Source organism: Anas platyrhynchos, chromosome 5, assembly GCF_047663525.1.
Source record: "Anas platyrhynchos isolate ZD024472 breed Pekin duck chromosome 5, IASCAAS_PekinDuck_T2T, whole genome shotgun sequence".
Taxonomy (NCBI): Eukaryota; Metazoa; Chordata; class Aves; order Anseriformes; family Anatidae; genus Anas; species Anas platyrhynchos.
Genome location: NC_092591.1, coordinates 54,702,096 through 54,717,862, shown reverse-complemented (window position 1 = coordinate 54,717,862; position 15,767 = coordinate 54,702,096). Strand labels below are relative to the sequence as shown.

The 15,767-nt window shown below is 36.6% G+C and overlaps 1 protein-coding gene across 10 annotated transcripts in view; it reads right to left on the bottom strand.

Annotated features, from left to right (window-relative positions):
• The window catches only part of NAV2 (neuron navigator 2), a 424,692-nt gene that overhangs the window by 7,342 nt on the left and 401,583 nt on the right, over positions 1-15,767 (bottom strand). For all 10 annotated transcript variants that reach the window (XM_072039124.1, XM_072039125.1, XM_027458933.3 and 7 more), the window contains 11 exons: positions 13,965-14,137; positions 11,589-11,742; positions 10,895-11,054; positions 10,313-10,413; positions 8,533-8,628; positions 7,977-8,145; positions 6,043-6,278; positions 4,673-4,827; positions 4,109-4,180; positions 3,449-3,645; positions 2,886-3,004 (listed from right to left, as the gene is read on the bottom strand). In XM_072039124.1, the coding sequence (XP_071895225.1) occupies positions 2,886-3,004; positions 3,449-3,645; positions 4,109-4,180; positions 4,673-4,827; positions 6,043-6,278; positions 7,977-8,145; positions 8,533-8,628; positions 10,313-10,413; positions 10,895-11,054; positions 11,589-11,742; positions 13,965-14,137 (1,632 nt within the window). The remainder of the gene's footprint in view (positions 1-2,885; positions 3,005-3,448; positions 3,646-4,108; positions 4,181-4,672; positions 4,828-6,042; positions 6,279-7,976; positions 8,146-8,532; positions 8,629-10,312; positions 10,414-10,894; positions 11,055-11,588; positions 11,743-13,964; positions 14,138-15,767) is intronic.

The window sequence follows — 15,767 nt, the reverse complement described above, 5'->3', positions numbered from 1 at the left end:
AACAGAAACATAAAAATAGTTCAGTTTAGATCCAGAGAGATCAGAGTGAAATCAGCAGTCCACCCTTTCTTTCTGGCAGGCAATTTCAGATGGGAAGATGTGTTCTCAAAGGAGCCTTTGTGGGTGTGGGGACAGAAAACAGCCAAAAATGAAATACACATTTCTAGTATTAGCTTGTTAATTAGTACAACTCTGGCTGCAATTTGAGTACTCATGTTTTATTCTCATCAACAGACTCAACAAAAGAGAATTCTAAAGCAAACGAGGAAATTATTTAAAACGAAATGAATTAGTGGAATATGGGGAAATTGGATTGGAGCAGATACAGAATCTAAAGCAAAAAGTGAGAAACTGGAATGCTTACACTTCAAATGCAATCCATTCAAATAACATAAAGATGCAGATAACAGGCAAAACGAGGAAGCAAAACCAGGGTTTTATCAATTGTTATGCTTTCTCATCCTTTCTGTTATTAATGTTTCAATGCTTTCCATACCTCCTGATCAGCTGATAAAAGACATTCAAAACACAATAGAACATGCTCGAGCATCCCATTTCAGGAGGAAACAAGAACCCTGTCTTCTCACTTGTTTTAGGTCAAAAAGATTATTAGCTCCCTTTACCTTCCTTTGTGGGGACCCTATACAGGAATTATGTAAAATAGTTCTTCTCTTCTGTTCTATTTCTACCTCTGTTTCTCCTTGTGCAATCTGAAAACCTGACATCTAAGTACCTACCACAATCATCTCAAGGAAAATGAAGTCTCCAGGTACTGTCAGAATTCAAATGGTAAACACAGTTTGTACAGATTCTTACTAAAACTAGTTGTACAATTCATGTATTTAGTAGTTATTAGGAGCCACTAGTAAAAACTGAAATTTCTATGACAAGGCTGTTTTTTCGCACTCTCTCTGTTAACATCTATAAACCTCTACTGTCGAGATAGTAAATGAAACTCCAGGTGTTTCTTAAGTGGACAAGCTTTTTTTTTTTCTCTCTTTTTTTTTTTTTTTTCCTTTTAAGCACATTTTCAAACTTGTGTGTCTTCTCCTCATTATTGTTTCATTTTCTGCAGAGTACTCCCATCCAAACAAGAGCTGAACCTCAAATACAGAAACTGTATTGAATAGAAAAGAAATAGTATTTTTCAAAAGAAAACTTTCACACTTTTCTAACAGATCTTCCTGACAAGTCGTCCCCATGAATACTGTAAAGGTGACCCCTAAGCAGCCCCAGAATGGAGAAAACTGTTATTCACAAACCCCAAATTACTATTCTGTGCCATGACTGCTTCTCTCAAGGAGCTTGTAACTTCTTGGGAGTTCTTTCATGTTTCAGAAAGATTTTGGGCTCAGAGACATACATGGTAGAGAACCTATTATTTCTGTAGTAAAATTTCCTAACTATTAATTACTCTTACTAATAACAAACTGTGTCTTGCTCATAGTTTGAATTTTTCTAGTGCAAACTTGTCAAACAGCCAGTAAATGTTCTTCCCCCACTTAAACAGAAGGCTTCCAAAGATCAAAACTGTTTCATCTTCCTATTAAATAAACTGAATAGTTTGAACTTCTCATTTCACTGTAAAATGCTTTCTGTATCTTAAATTATAACTATTGCCTTTTTCTGAACCCTTTTAACTTTTAAATCTTTTTTTTTTTTAAACATAGAGAAGTACTTCCCTCTTCCTACTTCTATGAGCTTTTAAGTTATACCCCTAAAATGGCATTTGTCCTCTTACCAAAACACAAGCTTCTGATACATCACCATAATTTACTATTCTCCACTTATCTTCAGCCCTTTTCAACTTTCCAGACTCTCACTGTCATCCACCTTTTTATTTCTCTACATGTGATCTTGCATTTAGCTCTACTGCAAAACAAGTAATTTTTAAATGAGCAGATTTTGCAGATGCTGCAAGGGGAAAGCTTCAGGTTCCATCTGCCCTAATCCTCACATTATCAAAATACAGGGATTTTTCTCACAGAGAGCTCTTTATCAAAAATAACTAATGTATGCAACACCCAGAATTTACTCGTATTTTACTCATTGATTATGCTATCTCCCAAAACACCTTTTACATTATGTGCTGCTGTTCTTACCCTGTGAACAGAGAACTGAAGAATCTAAATTTTTTTTTTCCCATAATTGCATGTCAAGTCAATAGCAAACCTCTGTTAAGCCATTCCTCCTGATCATGCTTTCTAGTCATAGAGATGCTAAGAACTGCATGAATCTAAGAACTGAATGCCTAAAACTATCCAAATTGTTAGACAGTGTGAATCAGATAAAAGTACTGGCAATCAGTGATGATTTTACTACAGACCCTGAAAGAATTACGAAGGAATCTACTCAAAATTTCATCCTGAAGATTGAAAAAATAATCAAAATGTCACTGATATTGAACCTATCGTGTTCATTTATATATTTATTTCCTTATACGCTTTGTTTATCTTCTGTTCAAGATTTCATTTGCAGAGGAAAATCATACATAACAGTTAATGACCACTAACATGTTTTTCAGGTGCATGGTACAATTTTAAAGCGTGCTCCTGGGTTATTGAAAATTGATTTTTGAAAACAGATTATTGAAAGACACTTGGATGCCTAACTGCGACTAAAAACATCAACAGTTTAGCATTTAAACACTTTTCAAAAAGTCACTCCGGAATTTGTGTGCTGCCACTCTGTATTTCAAAATGGCAGAGTGAAGAAAGTATTTCTCCCTGAAATTAATGACTGTATTTTCACAGACATGCAAGTATTTAGTGTGCAAAGTTACACCCACAGAAAACAATGTAATTATTCAGTTTTCTCTGATGCTGTGTTGCCTTCTGAATAGATAACATTTTAAGACCTATGATTTTTCATTTTTGTCTGCTCACCTGTAGCCCTTCTCTAACTGCCTCCAGAAGGTACGGGATGATGGAGTAGTTCCACAGGTCAGTAAACCAAACTCTTGAACCATCTACATCTATTGGACAAGAGAGGAAGAGCCGTGGACCTGGAAAGGGGAAAACAGATATTAAACTCAAATCATAATGACATGAATCAAAACAGGATCAAACAACAACTTGCAGTTCTCTAGAGAAAGAAGCCGAAGATGAGAGAACAAACGTAGCTATCTGGTGAAGTGCTCTCACTTGAGAGTTCAAAAATCCTATGAATTGACTTCAAAAACCATAGCTTTCAAGGTCAAAACTATTAACCAGATTTCCTAACAAGGTTGATATCAAGGACCTATTAAAATGGGGGAAAAAAGTTTAGAAACTTCTTGTATGGTTTGTCTGAGAGTAAAAAAAATACATATATATCTAAAAGCAGGGTTTAAAGAAACCTTTTATTACCTTACGTAGTACAAGGATGCATTTGGTGTACAAGGAAATAGAATACATACATTTATATATGTCTGGAAATGCATTTCTTCCAGAATGGGCAGAACACTTACCAATAGTAACATCGGAGGAGCTGTGAGCCTCCAAGAACTTGTTCAGATGTTGCCAGACCTTGGGAATCCAATCAATAATTTTAACCAGCTCTGCATTTCTCATCCTGCCACTGATCTCTGTTTCAATTAGTTTTCTCCTCAGGAAACGGCCGAGAAAGCCTTTGACTGGCTCAGTGTGGTTAGCACATAGCACCCATCTGAGGCAGAACAGCAAAAATGTCTTTAGTACAAGAAAAAATATTCTGGGCTAAATATTTCTTATCATTTCTAAATGATTACTGTGATCAAAAAGGATGATCACAGTTGTATTTTTTTCTTAGAAAAAAATATTTTAGAACAATGAGTTCATTAGATGAAATAATTCATATTGTACTTTGTTTCATCTTATTGCTTACTGGCTATCTGCTTCGCCTATAGTCGTATTTAAAAGTTGTTAGAAGATCAAATGTCTTAAAAATCCTCTGAACAGACAAAGTTTTATTAACTATAGTTATTTCAATAACAGCATCATAACATAAAGCTGCACAAGTTAGGGCAGCAGCTACTGGAGAATGGTATTTCTATCCCAGTTTGCCATTTCAGCTGATAAGACCAACTTCAGATGACTCAGTAGCCCTTTTGAGCCCACAAACATAAATGAGAAACATGAATAAACAGTACCTGAAATTATGATGAAGTTGAAGATTAGGTGTTGAGGAGGTGGCTTGGTTCATTGTGCCAATAATATATGGACTATTAAAAAAATCAAGCAAATCAAACTTGTAAATTTTGTTAAAAATAAAAAATAACATTAAAACATTTAACATTAAAAAGGTTATTTTTTTATTATTATTATTATTTTTTTGTCAAAGAAGGCTTTTGTAGTTACTTGTAACCAGCTTCTCTACCGAAAATCTGAACTACAAAAACATCAAATTCTGAAAGCAAAATTGAAGCCTCAGAGCAGGACCTTTCGCTAAAAATGTCTTTTTAGTATTGAAGGTCTACTGCATGAAAAGAACGCAAGTTGTCCAACGCATATACTACTTTTTTATTACTGATTATAGAAGAATTGATTATTTTATGCAGAAAAAAATCTCTGAAGTGCTGTCCATAATATGGATGGTCTCACCATCTCAGTCCTCTTTACCAAATTAATCTACAGTTCATTGTTCTGATCATATTCTGGAACTGCTGTTCTTTGACATAATTAGGATTTGGAATGAGTTCTAAGATTTTGCTTACCATTTGTGGTACTTGCAGTTTAGAAGTCCATTAAAAATTTCTCCTAGGGAGCTAACGTGATGCAAATTATCCAAAATGATTACAAGAGGCATATCCACAGCATTATTTTCGCTATTACACTGGTCTGCTAGGTTAGACAGGTATTGGCGGAGTTCCTGCAAAGCATACATTAAAACAAAACAAAACAAAAAGTTTTCATTATATTTCTTGAAAATCCAGGTAATACAAATAAATTAGTGGCTTTGCTATGAAATCTGAAGCAAAAGAGACCGCCATCTTACACGTGTTCACATTTCCCATGAGGAAATAGAAAAATATGGTTTTCCTTTTCTTTTGTAGGTCTTGCTACATATTTGAAGACACTTGCATGAGATAAGGGCCTAAAGGGGTCAAGATTTTGCCTTTTGCTTTATGTTTTTTCATTTGTGTTGTCCTAATCTGACACAGAAGTCTGAAATGCATTTTTCTTTCTTTTCAGGAACTTATTCGAATCTCTGTATACCGAGCTGGGCAGTTGCTGTTGTTCCGGCTAGGTTTGTTCTCTGTTCTTGCCGCTATGTTTTTATCAAAGCAGAGCTGACAAAATTAGCCTGGTATAAAGCACTCCTCGAGCAGGGGCCAAACTTAGATGCCTTCAGTAATGACACAAAAGAATGATGAGCTCAGAGTGCTACTGCTGGGTGACTGGGTGTGGCTGAAAAGCTCTCATCATCTTTAAAGCATTTATTACATAGCATGTCTCAAATTATGCCAGTGGCCTACAACCACACTTTCAACCACTCTTCTTCTCCAGAGGAAGATCTGCCTAAGGCCATCAAACATTTATTATTTTTTTTTAACCTAGACATTCACTTGAGGTATATTTGGCAAAACCAAAAGCACATAAAAAGCAGAGACATGCCTTACAAGCTCAGGAATGTGTCTGGACAACAGTAACTACTGGAACAGCATATGTAGATTACCAGTGCTGATACTTGCAGCTGCAGAAATTCTGAAGGCCTAGAGATGCATTTCATGTTTTGAGGAAAAATGTCCGCATGCAATGAGGATTGCTGAAGTTCCTGGGAATTTTGAGCAGGAACTTTGAACTTCCTCAGCAATTCTCAGCCTTCTAACCACTTCAAAATCATGATGCCTTTAGGTGTTTAAACTTATACCTTGAAGTCTGCTATTTAAGGCCCAAAAGCCTGGTGAATCTACAGTTCTGAACAACTTAGATATTGTCCCCTTCAGGATTAACAGAATGCTTTAAGAAGAAAGATAAGTTTAAAATCCCACTTGCCTATTTTTGATGAATTAACAAAAGAGCAGTTCTCCCATTTTTGACATATGGTAACATTAACTGTGCAAGCAACGATTTGTTTTCTCACCTTACTGGATTTATGGTCCACATTGAAGGTTGCAATAATTCCATCAGCCAACTCCCTGCCCTCTCTAAGGACCATATACTCAGACAGGCGGTTTGCTAGATATGTTTTACCAGTGCCACTAGGGCCAGACAAGATAATCCGTCGGTGTTCCATCAGGAGAGAGACGTAGCGCTGCAGTATAGGCTTGGGGATCAGTGACTCAAACACAAGACAGTCCAAACTGTTCTCGCAGATACCTGCAACAGTAAAAGATTCCTCATTTATAGCAACGCCCAATTTTTATCCAGATTACCTGCAAGTTGTTTTCTTTTTTTCCCTTAAAAAAAAATTAAAATAGCTGTAATGCTGAAAAGCAATTCATTAATGATGTTTTAACAAATTAAGATTAATTGAAATGACTGGAAAGCCAAAACAGAACCGAAACGTGGGACTTTGTGAATATACCTGGGCCCAGTAACATTAGGAGAAACTCACAAAATAAAACTTTGTAACAAAAGATTTAGATCCAACCCAAACAAGCTGTTTCTTGTTTCTGAGAAAAATCCCTTCCCCACTCTGGTGTCCCTTGTGATAGAGAACAGCACATACAAAACAGTAAGTGACCTGTAAGCTTCACCTGGATTCTCCATCAGCTTTCCCAGTTTTCGAAGAACTCAGCTTCTCTAGAAAAAATTGGCTATATGACTGTTTCCAGGCTACATTTTTCACACAGGAACCATGTGTTTTACAGTATTTTGTTATGTACACTACACATACATACAGAATTTACCTGTTTACTTTTGAATCGCTAGACAAAAAAACAGCTATCATCAACTCCCCCTGCTTTCCCAAACACATGTAATTAAACTCCTTCTCTGTATGCTGATGGCTATCTCTTCTAACATAAAACTCCTACTGATAAGCATTTATGCAATGTCAGCAATCACTTTAGGCAGAATTGGCTCAGGAAAAACATACAATGCTTCAAAATAAACAGAAGAAAGGGAAGTTGGCAGATCACCCATAGAAATGTTTGCACCTCAATGGTTACTTGGAATATTAAATATTTATATAGGCAGCTTTATATCTCAACGGTATATGTGAGTAACTGATTTCCCATAAATTGATTAAATACACTCATACTTTATTGAAAAATGTTATCATGTATGAACCTTCAAAGTACAAGTCAGGACACTGCAAGTTAAATACAAAATCAACTGAAGCTTCACAGATATGAGCAATATTTCAATTGGGATTATACTCTTGAATAATGCATTCCAAGTAAGTGAGCAGAACACTCAGAGTTCACATCAAGCCTCAGTAAACTGAGGTATTTCATGACTTAGTTTGTCTTCCTGTGTGCTGATCTGCTACAGAATTATTATTTTTTTTTATACCAGCAATCAGAAATCAAAATACTTCCAAATGCTCAGTCGAACTTTGAAATTGAGCTGTAAAGTGGTTGGCAATGTTAATAAGTATTGTGCTACTCCATTGCTGTATGCAGATCTATGCTACATATTTCAATGGTGTCACTTCAAGCAAGCTGATTAACACTGAAATTGCAGTGGATGAGGACTTACCTCAACCCCATTATTTATTTTTTTTTATTCATTTGGAAGAGCACTTTGCTGCTCAAATAATTCCACTGTGACATCTGTCGTGTGAGGTGCTTTCCAGCACAACTCAAGGCACCGATTTAAGACATCTGGAGGAAACTGCTATGTGTATAATTATTTCTATTGTTACCGATGGAAAATTTGCTCAATTTATAGACTTACCATACTTTAAGTGCTTTCTTCATCAAATGAAAACAGAAGAACATCAAATAAAAGGCAAAGACAGGAAAAACAGACACAACTATAAGTTTTTACTCCTCTGAGATTCTTGACACAGTATGCTTTGATAAAACTGTAATTACTGAGAACTACAACAGACTGATCAAGTGCAATTACCTTTGACGGTAACCGAAATCGTATTGTTTTCTCCAACTAGATAGCCACAGGGCAACAGCTCGGGTGTCTCTGCGCTATTTGTGCGTTTGATTTCTCCAATGCTATAGCCCAGAACACTGTCTGAATTAAGTCCCAGCTGACTCACTGGATCCACATGAATGATGTATTCCTACGGTGAAAAAGAGGATGGAAAATTTTACAAAACACTGAAAGCTTTGAGCCTGTGGATTCTAAGCTACAACAACAACACTGAGTTGAATATTATTTGATACTGGCAAATGCCTGTTCAAATAGTACCAAGCAAATCGTCAAAGAAAAAGCAGACACAATAGGGAAATGACTACTACGCGCTTTACAGATGAGGAAACTGACAGTGAAGTTAGCTGACTTATCTGAAGTCACACATAAAATCTTCGTAAAAGTCAGTGCTGTTTGGACACCTATCCAAATTCAAAACGGTGTATACATCTGAGCCTCCATGCAGGCACCCTGTCGTCAAATACAATGTGAATGCTAACAGAAGAACTCAAGCAGAGAGCAAATTGTATACACTAACCTTAAACAACCGCCTAACCACGCCATCCAGAACGTCCCATTTGGTCTTGCCACTGACTCCAATGCAGCCTATGAGGAAGGTGCGAGGCCTTGAATCCTAAATGAATACAAACGTGAATTATAAATTTAAGTTAATAAATAAATCCTAGCTGTGTCACACGTCTGTTTAAGGTAACTGAAATTCTGGCATAGTTATGGTGCATCTTCATTTCTTTATACATGTATAGTGAATTCTGAATACTATGTGAAATCCTTGTTCTCTACTTAATGTTTTTACAGTGTTGCAGTGACAAATTTAGAGGATACTTAAGCAGTACCCAGTGTTAAGCTAAATGTGTTTATTAATCCATGAACAATTCAAAAGCACCTGAAAATATTACAGCTTATCAAAAAGTCAGGAAGTTTTAGGAATTCTAGGCAGAAATTCATGGCATTCATTTTTCTGTGACTTCATAATCTAAAATACATTGCATTTTCAACATTTATCCTATTTACTTCTAGAAATCGTGCCACAGACAAAGAAATCTAGTGAAATTCTACATAAATTTCTACATAAACTTGTGCGTTATGTTTGGTATATTATACCATTTTAGTTAATATTTTTGCTTCTGATTTCTACAACAGATAAAGAAAAAGGAATGCACCTCATTTTCTTATTCCTCTGTAGCTGTACTCACTATGAAACATTTATTGAAGTAAAACTGATTTCTAGTGAACTTCATGTTCAACTAAAATGTAAAGAACCATTTCCACATGGTAACTTCACTGACAGTAAGCACAGTACACCCCAACAGAATTAGCAATACATTTTTACTATTAATTTGCTTATCTGGGGCTGTAATTTATTAATACAAAATTGTTATTTCATGGGAAGATCTGCTGAGCTGACTTTATTTCTGTTCACTGAAATTTCTGTCCCCTCTTATAAAGGCCATTAAATGATTTCTTAAATGCACTTTTACAGGTACTCATAATGTGAGATAGGAAGATCAATGCTTGATAAAGATTGTGTAGTACATTCACGCATGCATTACACACATGAAGCAGGCTGCAATTTCACAATATTTGAAACATATTTGGATATTTAGGATTCTTTACATTGCTTAAGAAAGGAGAACATCTGAGAAATAACTGATTCAAAATGAAATACTTGTACCAGAGAGGAAAACTTGAACTATAGTTACAGATCTCCCAGTCTGAACCTAACAAGTGCTTGTGGAATATTGTTGCTTCTAGCATTTTAGTGCACCTTCTACCTACACACAGCATCATTTTGATTATTTCAACTTAAATAAAACTTGAAATAATAACAGAAAAGAGCTTTGTGCAGCTTTTAACAGATCAGTCTTAAATATAGGCTACCCTGAGGTGCAGATTAGTCAGCTCACCTCCTTGAAGCTGAAAAATTGACCTGTCTTTCAGAGAATAATTGTAATGTTATCACCTACACCACTGACACGTGGTCTAGGCTAGCAGTCCTCTATTACTAACATAGGTTCATGGCAAATGCTGATGGCACCAATTGGCAGAAACTGTAAAATAAGAAGTCACTGCAGACAAGCCCCATGAGACAACCCGAACTGGTGCTGCTGTCTCTCAGCAGTTCAATGAAAGTGGGAGCTTAGTGCTTTGTCTATCACTATTGATGTGTCTGATATGTAAACTATTCTGCTGAGAAATTTGTAATGAATGTTTTGCAAATAAAAGCCTTCAAAACAGATTGGAATGTGGCAGAAAATTCAAATCCAAAGTCACTTATATGGAGGCAAAAGACAACTCACCTCCTTCCATTTCATTTCGTCCTGAAAGTTGACAACTATTTTGACATGCCTGCCTCCTTCTTTCCGGGCAGAGCCATCGCCAGGGTCATCTAACAGCATGTCTGTGAAGAGATGACATCAACAGTTTTCATAGCTTTATCCTACCAATGAAGGCTATTCTGGTTTACCCTAACACTTCTATTGTAGTCAAACACAACACCTCTGGGCTTCACATGTCCAGAGGTTAAACATAAGAACCAGGTTTACTGACTTTCTTACTAAATATCAAGATCACTTTTAAAAAGAAATTATTAGTCAGTTGCTCTGTATTTTTCTTCCTACAAAATATCCCCCTAGCTAACACAACGCCATTAAATGGCTCTGAACACAACTCTCTGCAGCTGAGGTCATAGTTGGACAACTCCAGTCTAGGGTGTAGCAGACCTATGATGACATTTTAAAAGAAGGCTTTATGCCAGCTCCTGACATATTTCCACACCTTAGCTGTTAATAATTTTCATGCTTTCATTTTCCATGGCTAACCAAACCAAACCTTCCAAGAGCAGGATAAAACCTGCCCACCGCCTTTCTCATTAAACTCACCGAGACTGGTTGACTCCGTGAGGTTCAAACTGTGTTGAGAGAGACCCACTGAATGTCTTGGAGAGGATGAAATGGAAACCTGAGACTGTGCCCTGCTACAGCTGCCGTGGTTTTCAGATTTCAGCCGATCATTTTCTGCTTTTAATTTTTCAATCTCACTCTTGAAAAGACAAGTCAGCGGTTAGAAGGCACAGTGAAAACACACTCTTAAAATAGCACAGCATAAGCAACTACAGAAGAAATACTAATTCAGTGGAAATGCCATTTTCATATAATTTTAAAGCACTGCAATAAATTAGTTTTAATCATCATAATGACCTTTCTATGACATTTCTCAGTGTCCTAGAAAACAAAAATATGTGGGAATTTACTAAACACTGAAACGTAGCTCCTTTAAAGCAGATGGCCTGAGATTTTTTTTAAGAAGCTGTTGACAGCCAATGAATAGCCTCCCAACAGGTTTCTAGGGTTGAAAGAGTTAGCTGTTGCTGACTTCAGGGAGGTGGAAATCATGGGTTCAAGCTGACCTTAATGAAGGTCTAAGGTATGACACTGGTACGCAGGTAAACACAATTTTTAGTAAGCATTCAAAAAGCTTTGAATTTACTTTCTTCGATGTTTTTATTGTGTGGCAGGATGGCCAGCCTTTAACACCTCAACATCCACTGCAGTATTTGGGGTAGTTATCCCCTACCTGCATTCTGTTCATCGCCTCCCGCAGCTGGTCAAGCTGATGAGCGGAGCTAAGGGCTTCTAAACGAATATCAGTTAACTTCATCTCCTTGTCTCTTAGTTCATTTCGTAACTGCATGACTGTTTCAGCTTCGCTGTCTGTGCATTCAGAAATTCTGGAAAAGAATGAAAAAGAGACATTGAACCAGACCATTTGTTACTTTTCAGACAGTGCTTCACCAGCATTTATTAGTAAAAGAGGAAAAAAAATATATTCTTCAGGGAGTAGGCAACAGTTTTGGCTTACTGCATTAGTGATACCATAAATCAGATATTAAATAGGTCATGGAAACATTACAGCTTAGCAAAATAAGTCTGAGGGATAGTTTTCTGTAATCAGCATATGAAACAGAATTCGGGAAATCACCTACTATTGAACAGTCTACTTTTTTCATGGTAGTTGCCATAAAAGAACTATTTTAAAGCCAAAATCTAAATAAATTAAGGGGGTGCAGGCAGTAACAGTGGTTGGTTGAAGATTGATGATTTTACAGAAAGATTTAAAGCTCACCAGGTGTGCACAGCTGGGTTTCCCTGAAATGTTCTGGAGGGCTTTGGAACTCTACACCTATTCAAGCGTGATAAATTCCTGTTTGCTTCAAAGCACTCATGCTCAAAATATTTTGGTGGCGTTCTTCTTCCCTCCTCCCACAAAAAAAGATTCTAGACAAGTAACATTTCAGCACATTCATTCATAAGTGTATCTATATAAAGATCAACGACCCAGCTGCATGCTTTGAGGGAGATTTCATTTAAAATGTCTCTCCTTAAATCAGGTTAATGAGAGATGTTTTCTTCACCAAAAAGCCAGTAAGCCAAAATGTAGAAGTTTGACTTTTGCTCTATCCTTCCCTCAGTTTTCTCTCTCTTCTCATGTTGAGTCTTTTGGCTTTCTTGTCAAGATGTGATGTATGCACACAGCATTTTGACTGATGATGGAAGGGATCATCATTTAACAATTTACCAGCCTTAGAGTTCTAAAACACAATTTGCTGTAGACACCAGAAGCTCATTCAGTTAGGCTCAAAAGACTGGAGAAGCTTTAAAAAATTCATGGAGGATTATCTTCTGATACTAACATTTCATCACTATTATTTGACTGGAAACTATTGCTATTCTTTTCACCTTTCCGTGGGAAAACAAGTGATGGGCAAAATTTCAAGTTTGGATATTTACTCAGATGCCTTTGAACTGAAATCAGGCTGGAAGTTTTGTATGTTATTTACAAGGTTGTAAGGCCATCTGGTAATTCCACATGTCACAATACAGCCTCTTCCATCTTTCTGTATTTATTTATCCTGATCAATTGCAGAAGCTACTGATAAAGTTAACACAAAATCTGTTTTACAAAGTTCTCCAAGCACATTCTAAATGTGACTGCAGATTCAAAACAGCACAGTAAGACCATTTTAACTTTATTTCATAGGTAGCCAAAATGAAACACCAACATTGTCTGTGACCTTCCTTTGGAAATCATCGCTGCAGCTTAGCACAACATGCACTGTCTTGAGCCAACAGAAAAAAAATAAAAAATCCCAGACTTGGCCTGGTTTGTTTCATTAACAGCTAGAGATCCAATTAGTTCTGCACTCCAAGGCTACTCTAGTTATAAATACTCTTCATACTCAGTATGTTTTACTGAGAAAGCTCCCCAGAGAAATACGGAACAACACTACAGTAAAGAAACAATGATTTTTAGCTTCTTGGATACTAATGGAAAGGTACTGTGTTGCAAGTCAGCTTACCTATCTTGAACTCCCTGAATATACAAATTCAACTGTTCTATCTTTTGCCTGTAGTCTCCTTAGGGCACACAACATGTAAAATAAACAGTAGCTGAAATGTTTGTTCTTTGCTCGTTGTTTTGCCACTATGACAGGGTTAAGGATTTTACCAAATACACTTCGCCGTTCTGGGAGATAAAGCAAGTAATGCTCGGGAGTAGGACCAACCAGTGGCAACAGACCAGTCCAGAACTACAAGACAATCCTGCCTGGCCCACTGTGTCTTCTGCTGTGGCCTCATGGTGAACAGCTGGTTTTAGCATTACACGCAACTGAACAGCTGTCAAACTCTTGCAGTGCTTACACAGATTTGCAGATCCTTATTCAGAGAAATTGAACAGTATGGGATGGTGGAGGGTATATTTTGCCATTGTTTGTTTCTGGAAAGCCACCTGAAGATGTCCTGTAAAGCTAGCACTGAAAACATTGCACCTGTTCAAAAGATGGTATTTCTCTTTTCCTCTACCAGTGTAGCAGGATGCCTGCCAGTACATTTTCCATTAAATAAATAATAACAATAATATTAAAAAAAAAACAAACAAACAAACTCTTACAGAGAATTGGAATGGGAGGCTCTCAACAATGGCGTTGAAGTAGTAGAGTTATGGTGCGGTAACTTTGGTGATGAAGGTAATGAAGAATCAGTCATCTCCTCAATATCTGAATGAGAAGATGCTGACTTGGGAGATTTCTTTTTACCAAAAGCTTGCTTGAAGGAGCTGCGTAACTGAAAAAACAAGACCACAACAGTAGGCATATCATGAAGAGTTCATCCAGACAAAAAAGCCACAGAGGAAAACTCGAACATGCAAATATTTCAAACAAAGCCATACTCACACAGATTTTAACAGAGGTAAAAGGTAATCAAAAAGCTTTTTTCCTGCAACTATTATACGAGATTAATAAGGTCAATATGACTGGATATCAGTGCTTCCTATTTTTAATATTTTACAGCGAATTCTGTTCAGTGAAACAAGCTTTACATCAACACTGTAATGACTTGTGGCTATAATATAACATGGCTCAGACAAGGTTAATGATGCTGAAATGGTTAGTCATGTAAATGGATGGGTTAGCTTTGTATCTCATAGTTTAAAGTAGGTCTTCCTTACCTCATTGACCTGCCGGAAGAAGCGCAAGCAAAAGGAAGTGGGGGGAAGGAAAAAAGACACGTTTTAACAGATAAAGCCAGCAATAAAGAAAGCTCTGGATTTCTAAGACAAACACGACCAATTATAAATAAAGACCAAGAGGTACTTCAAAACTAAACCCCTGCATTTTTCAAAAAACAGGTGCTTCAAACAACATACAATCATTTTTGCGTTACTTGAGGGAGACATCAGATCCAAACCTCTTAACTACTTAAGTTATGTTTTCTCCTTCGCTCATATGCCATGTTAATATTACGTTTTTCCTTGCAGGAACAGGTATTTCACCAGGATAAAATACTGAAAAATCTCTACACACCTGCAACTATATAGATATATTATTATTTTTTATGTGCCTGTGTGCCTGCCATTTACCAAAAAACTCATAGAATGAATATTAATGTGGTTGAACTGATGTTATGCTGAATTTACAGTTCAACACCAGTTAACGCAGTCTGGCTTAATATGAGATAAAAGTTATTTTTATACTAGACGAAGATTCCTATGATGACAAACGTTGCAGATTTGTTTTTTCAGCCCTGTGTGGATAGCCGTACTGCTTCTATATATAACAAAAGGTCATTGGCTGAGAATTTCATCAGTATTTGTGAAATTAACAACGCGCAAGTCAGACTACTATTGTCTCATTAAATTACTGATTTAATTTCCAATTTCCATTTTACAACAATGATGTACTCAAATTTAATACCAAGGTTAAGATATTGTCCTGTCTTCTGTTTATAATAAGGAAATGTTTCCTTAACCTCCTTTAGAGATAGCTGTGTGATGAATGAGAAACCTAGGCTGACGTCGAATGGTATCTACTACATTACAATAACAAAGAATAGAAGCTAAAGCAAAAAAATCAAAGTGTTTATCTTAACAAAGGCTTAACCATTATAAAAGATTTGTGTCACAAAAATGAAAAGAGTTGCTAGCAATTTACAAGGTGCAGCAATTTACCCCGTCTAACTACTGTAAAACCCCACACAAGAGCGATGTGGAGATGACACTGTTTCAAATTATCTAATGATTTTAGGAGCATTAAAGCAATACTACCATTACGAAGGAGCTAGCAAGGTAACCAAGTGAAACCACCGTGACAAAAGAGAAATAAAACCAAGAATCTGCTCAAAAAGTCATTTTTTACAGTCCAGGGAGTTTCAGAAATGTTTCTGACAGGATATTGTGCAAATACAAATCAAGACT